A 6715-nucleotide genomic window follows, 5' to 3' on the forward strand; every position below is an offset into this window, starting at 1 on the left:
GGGGAAAGGGGAAATGGGGGAAATAATGGGGAGGGGGAAATGGAGAGGGGATCCTGGGCTGGGGATGGGGGAGGAGGACACAGGGACACAGGTCAGGCGACACCGGGGGACATCTCCCTGTGTCACCCCCCCGGCCCCAGAGACCTCCCCGAGGGGGGAAATGGGGAAATGGGGAAAGGGGGAACTGGGGAAAGGGGGAATTGGGGAAAGGGGGAACTGGGAATGATCCTTCTGCATCACGGTGTGTGTGGGCGCAGCTGGTGCTGCTGGAGGGCACCTGCTCTGTGTCACCTGTGTCACCTGTGCCACCTGTCCCTCCTCGGTGTCACCTGTGCCTGTTCCATGTCACCTGCGTCACCTGTGCCACCTGTCCCTCCTCGGTGTCACCTGTGCCTGCTCAGTGTCACCTGTGCCTGTTCCATGTCACCTGTGTCACCTGTGTCACCTATGTCACCTGTGCCTGTTCCATGTCACCTGTGCCACCTGTCCCTGCTCTGTCACCTGTGTCACCTGTATCACCTGTGCCACCTGTCCCTCCTCAGTGTCACCTGTTCCTGCTCAGTGTCACCTGTGCCTGCCTGCTCTGTGTCCCAGCTCTGAGCCCTGAGTGTCCCTCCAGGTGTCCCCAGGTGTTCCCAGATGTCCCCCAGGTGACCCCAAAGCCCCCAGGTGTCTCAGATGTCCCCAAGTGTCCAAGCCTCACCTGTCTGTTCATGAAGATGTAGGTGATGGGGTTGTAGATGGTGATCCCTGTCCCTGCTCTATCTCCTGTCCCAAAACCCCCATGCGCCTCAGGTGTCCCCAGGTGTCCCCAGGTGTCCCCAAAGCCCCCAGGAGCCCCCAGGTGAGTCCCTCACCTGTCTGTTCATGAAGACGTAGATGATGGGGTTGTAGATGGTGATCCCTGTCCCTGCTCTATCTCCTGTCCCAAAGTCCCCAGGTGTCCCCCAGGTGCCCCCAGCTGTCTCAGGTGTGTCCCCAGCTGTCTCAGGTGTCCCCCAGGTGTCCCCAGGTGCCTCCAGCTGTCCCCAGGTGCCCCAGGATTCCACCCTCACCTGTCTGTTCATGAAGACGTAGATGATGGGGTTGTAGATGGTGAGCCCTGTCCCTGTCCCTGTCCTATGTCCCTGCTCTATCTCCTGTCCCAAAGCTCCCAGCTGTCTCAGGTGTGTCCCCAACTGTCCCCAGGTGTCTCAGGTACCCCCAAGTGTCCCCAGGTGTGTCCCCAGGTGTCCCCAGGTGCCCCAGGATGCCACCCTCACCTGTCTGTTCATGAAGACGTAGATGATGGGGTTGTAGATGGTGATCCCTATCCCTGTCCCTGTCCCTGTCCTATGTCCCTGCTCTATCTCCTGTCCCAAAGCCCCCAGGTGTCCCCAGGTGTCCCCAGCTGTCTCAGGTGTGTCCCCAGGTGAGTCCCTCACCTGTCTGTTCATGAAGACGTAGATGATGGGGTTGTAGATGGTGATCCCTGTCCCTGTATCCCCTGTATCCCCTGTGTCCCCTGTGCCCCCAGGTGTCTCAGGTGTGTCCCCAGGTGTCTCAGGTGTGTCCCCAGGTGCCCCCAGGTGAGTCCCTCACCTGTCTGTTCATGAAGACGTAGATGATGGGGTTGTAGATGGTGATCCCTGTCCCTGTATCCCCTGTATCCCCTGTGTCCCCTGTGCCCCCATGTGTCTCAGGTGTCCCCCAGGAGCCCCCAGGTGCCCCCAGGTGAGTCCCTCACCTGTCTGTTCATGAAGACGTAGATGATGGGGTTGTAGATGGTGATCCCTGTCCCTGTATCCCCTGTGTCCCCTGTGTCCCCTGTGCCCCCAGGTGTCTCAGGTGTGTCCCCAGGTGAGTCCCTCACCTGTCTGTTCATGAAGACGTAGATGATGGGGTTGTAGATGGTGATCCCTGTCCCTGCTCTATCTCCTATCCCAAAGCTCCCAGGTGTCCCCAGCTGTCTCAGGTGTGTCCCCAGGTGTCTCAGGTGTGCCCCCAGGTGAGTCCCTCACCTGTCTGTTCATGAAGACGTAGATGATGGGGTTGTAGATGGTGGCTGACTTGGCGAAGTAGGCGGGCAGGGCAGCGGCCAGCGGGTGGAAGGAGTAGCCGGGGTTGGCGGCGGCGAAGCAGGCGAAGAAGGTGTAGGGCCCCCAGCACACGATGTAGGCCAGGATCATCACCACCACCATCCGCGACACCTCCCGCTCCGCCTTCTGCGTCGACTCCGACTCCTTCTGCTGGGCGGCACCTGGGGGGCACGGGGGTGTCAGAGGGGAGGTGGGGCAGGTGGACCCCGTAGGGGCTTGGGGGCACTGGGGGTCAGACGGGAGATGGGGGTGTCAGAGGGGAGGAGGGGGAGATGGGGGCAGATGGACCCCCATAGGGGCTTTGGGTGGAGGCACGGGGGTGTCAGAGGGGAGATGGGGGCAGGTGGACCCCCATAGGGGCTTGGGGGTGCACAGGGGGTGTCAGAAGGGAGGGAGGGGAGATGGAAGGGCAGGAGGGGGAGATGGACCCCGTGGGCTTTGGGGGCACAGGGGAACTTTGGGGTAGCACAGGGGTGTCAGAGGGGAGATGGGGGCAGATGGACCCCATAGGGGCTTGGGGGCACAGGGGGCGTCAGAGGAGGGAGGGGAGATGAGGGGCAGATGGACCCCATAGGGGCTTGGGGGCACAGGGGGCGTCAGAGGGGGAGGGGGGAGATGAGGGGCAGATGGACCCCATAGGGGCTTGGGGGGCACAGGGGGGCGTCAGAGGGGAGGGAGGGGGAGATGAGGGCAGATGGACCCCATAGGGGCTTGGGGGGCACAGGGGCGTCAGAGGGGAGGAGGGGAGATGAGGGGGCAGATGGACCCCATAGGGGCTTGGGGGCACAGAGGGGTGTCAGAGGGAGGGAGGGGGAGATGAGGGGGCAGATGGACCCCATAGGGGCTTGGGGGAGGGCAGAGGGGGTCAGAGGGGAGATGGGGGGGCAGATGGACCCCATAGGGGCTTGGGGGCACAGGGGGTGTCAGACGGGAGATGGGAGAGGGCAGATGGACCCCTAGGAGCTTGGGGAGCACAGGGGTGTCAGAGGAGGGAGGGGAGATGAGGGGGCAGATGGACCCCCATAGGGGAGCTTAGGGGGGCACAGAGGGGTTTCAGAGGGGAGATGGGGGGCAGGAGGGGGCAGATGGGGTCTAAGGGGGCTGGGGAGATGGACCTTAGGGGGCTCTGGAGGAGCCCTGGGGGCTTTGGGGGCACAGGGGGTGTTGGAGGGGAGGGAGAGGGGAGATGGGGGGCAGGGAGGGAGATGAGGTCGAAGGGGGCTGGGGAGCTAGACCCCCGTGGGGAGCTAGTGGGGGAGGTGGACCCCATGGGGAGACTTTGGGGGGCACAAGGGTGTTAGAGGGAAGGGGGAAGGGGGTGGGAGGGTGGAAAGAGTGGGAGGGGAAGATGTGGGTGCAGGAGGGGGCAGATGGGGGCTCTAAGGGGGCGGGAAGGGGAGATGGACCCCAGTGGGGGGCTCTGGAGGGGCCCCGTGGGGGCTTTGGGGGGGTGGGGACCGTCCTGGATTCTCCAGGGTGTTTTTGGGGTCCTTTAGGGCACCCCATGGGCTCAGGGGGTCTCCCTGGGTCTTTTTGGGGTCTGAGCTCCTTTGGGGAGTCCCGGTGGTCCCGGGAGGGTTCCTGGAGGTTCCAGGACACCCCATGGTTTGAGGTGGGTCTCCCGGGTCTCCTTAGGCTCTGAGCTCCTTGGGGGTCCCGGTGGTCCCGGGGGGTTCCTGGAGGTTCCAGGGCACCCCATGGGCTGGGGTGGGGTCTCCCCGGGTTTCTTTAGGGTCTGAGCTCCCCTCGGGGGTCCCGGTGGTCCTAGGGGGGTTCCTGGAGGTTCCAGGGCACCCCATGGTTTGGGATGGGGTCTCCCCGGGTCTTTTTGGGGTCAGAGCTCTCTTGGGGGGTCCCGGGGGGTTCCCGGAGGGAGGTCCCAGGTTCCAGGACACCCCATGAGCTGGGGGGGGTTCGCCCCTGGTTTCTCTGGGGTCAGAGCTCTCCTGGAGGGTCCTGGTGGTCCTAGGGGGGTTCCCGGCGGTTCCAGGGCACCCCATGGTTTGGGGTGGGGTCTCCCCGGGTTTCTTTAGGGTCTGAGCTCCCCTGGGGGGTCCCGATGGTCCCGGGGGGCTTCCTGGAGGGAGGTCCCAGGTTCCAGGGCACCCCATGGGCTGGGGTGGGGTCTCCCTGGCTTTCTTTGGGGTCAGAACTCCATTGTGGGGGGGTGGTCCCAGGTGTCTCAATGGTCTCTCGGGGTGGGGGGTGGGGTGGTTCGTGAGTTCCTGGTGGTCTCAGGGGGTCCCGGGTGGGGGGTGGTTCGTGAGTTCCTGGTGGTCTCAGGGGGTCCCGGGGGAGGGGGTTTGTGGGAGGGGGGAATCCTCACCGCCCGGATGGCGAGCCAGACTTGCAGGTAGCAGAAGATGATGATGGCCAGGGGGATGATGCAGCAGGTGATCATCAGGACCACCATGTAGGACTGGACCCCCGGGTCGCTGCTGCCGCTGAACACGTCGGGGCCGCAGGACGTTTTCAGCCCGTGGGGCCAATACCTGGAGGGGGGGGATGAAAAAAAGGGGGACACACAAAAAGGGTCAGCGGCGCCGGGAGAGACCCCCAAACCACCCCCCCCAGGGTAGATTGCCCCCCAACCTGCTCCAGCCGAAGATGGGGGGCGCGGTCCAGGCGCAGGACCAGATCCAGGAGAAGAGGATCCCGGCGATCGCCAGCTTCCCGTCGAACTTGATGTTGCCGAAGGGTTTGCACACCACGAACCAGCGCTCCCACGAGATGATCACCAGCGACCACAGCGCTGTGATGCCTGAGGGGGGACAGGGGAGCGGGGAGGGGGGATTAGGGGACTGCCCCATAGCCCCCAGACCCACAGAGAACTGTAGAGCCCAGCCCTAGAGCCCCCAGACCCACAGAGACCTGTAGAGCCCGGCCCTATAGCCCCCAGACCCACAGAACTCGGTCCTATAGCCCCCAGACCCACAGAGATCTGTAGAGCCCGGTCCTATAGCCCCCAGACCCACAGAGACCTGTAGAGCCCAGCCCTAGAGCCCCCAGACCCACAGAGAACTGTAGAGCCCAACCCTAGAGCCCCCAGACCCACAGAGACCTGTAGAGCCCGACCCTAGAGCCCCCAGACCCACAGAGACCTGTGGAGCCCGACCCTAGAGCCCCCAGACCCACAGAGACCTGTAGAGCCCGGTCCTATAGCCCCCAGACCCACAGAACTCGGTCCTATAGCCCCCAGACCCACAGAGACCTGTAGAGCCCGACCCTAGAGCCCCCAGACCCACAGAACTCAGTCCTAGAGCCCCCAGACCCACAGAGACCTGTGGAGCCCGGCCTTATAGCCCCCAGACCCACAGAACTCGGTCCTATAGCCCCCAGACCCACAGAGAACTGTAGAGCCCAGCCCTAGAGCCCCCAGACCCACAGAACTCGGTCCTATAGCCCCCAGACCCACAGAGAACTGTAGAGCCCAGCCCTAGAGCCCCCAGACCCACAGAACTCGGTCCTATAGCCCCCAGACCCACAGAGACCTGTAGAGCCCGGCCCTAGAGCTGTCCTCCTGTCTGTCCCCCTGTCTGTCCCCTCACCCACCGCAGGTGCTGACGGTGTAACCCTGACCCCAAACCCGTCCCCTGTCTGTCCCCCCGTCTGTCCCTCTGTCTGTCCCCCTGTCTGTCCCCCGTCTGTCCCCCTGTCTGTCCTCCCGTCTGTCCCCCTGTCCCCCCCCGTCTGTCCCCCTGTCTGTCCCCTAGTTTGTCCCTCTGTCTGTCCCCCTGTCTGTCCCTCTGTCTGTCCCCCTGCCCCCCGTGTCACCCACCGCAGGCGCTGACGGTGTAACCCTGACCCCAAACCCATCCCCTGTCCCCCTGTCCCCCTGTCTGTCCCCTGTCCCCCTGTCTGTCCCCTCACCCACCGCAGGCGCTGACGGTGTAACCCTCGATGATGCACAGGGGGTGGCCGAGCACGAAGTAGCCGAAGATTTGGTTGATGACGCTGATGGTGCTGGCGATGACGGTCTCGCCCAGGTCAGCCACGGCCAGGTTGACCAGGATCCAGTTCAGGGGGTGCCGCAGCTTCTTGAACTTGGCGGTGGCCACGAGCACCAGCCCGTTGGTGAACACCGAGGCGATCACCACGAAGATCATCCACAGCGACGTCAGGTTGTACACCCAGCGCGGGGCGATGTGGTAGTTGGGGCCCTCGAAGGGACCTGGGGGGGGGGAAACGAGGGGGTCAGAGCCCTCCAAATGTCACCACTCTGTCCCCCAGTGTCCCCTTTTGTCCCTCAGTCTCCCCTCTTGTCCCCCAGGGTCCCCTCTGTGCATGTGGTTGGTGTGGTAGTTGGGACCCTCGAAGGGACCTGGGCGGGGGGGCACGAGGGGGTCAGTGCCCTCAAAATGTCACACCCCCATTCTTCTGTGTCCCCCAGTGTCCCCCAGGGTCCCCCAATGTCCCCTCATGTGCCTCAGTGTCCCCCAGTGTCCCTCAGTGTCCCCCAGTGTCCCCCAATGTCCCTCAGTGTCCCCTCATGTCCCCCAGTGTCCCCTCATGTCCCCCCGTGTCCCCCCCATGGGTGTTGTTGGTGTGGGGAGTTGGAGCCCCTGAGGAGACTTGAGGGGGGCACGAGGGGGTCAATGACAGCCTTGTGTCCCTCCTGGTGTCCCCTCATGCCCCCC

General features: G+C 64.1%; 1 protein-coding gene across 1 annotated transcript; it reads right to left on the reverse strand.

Annotated features, from left to right (window-relative positions):
- Nucleotides 1–1910: 1910 nt before the first annotated feature.
- Nucleotides 1911–6249, reverse strand: LOC126637623 (medium-wave-sensitive opsin 1; the record flags this gene model as incomplete). The annotated part of the gene is made up of 4 exons (XM_050310995.1): nucleotides 1911–2238; nucleotides 4403–4570; nucleotides 4671–4839; nucleotides 5953–6249. Coding segments are annotated over 4 exons (962 nt in total), but the record flags the coding sequence as incomplete, so codon positions are not given.
- Between the last annotated feature and the right edge of the window lie 466 nt (nucleotides 6250–6715).

This window comes from Myiozetetes cayanensis, unplaced genomic scaffold, assembly GCF_022539395.1.
Source record: "Myiozetetes cayanensis isolate MyiCay16 unplaced genomic scaffold, myiCay2020 scf1558, whole genome shotgun sequence".
Classification (NCBI taxonomy): domain Eukaryota; kingdom Metazoa; phylum Chordata; class Aves; order Passeriformes; family Tyrannidae; genus Myiozetetes; species Myiozetetes cayanensis.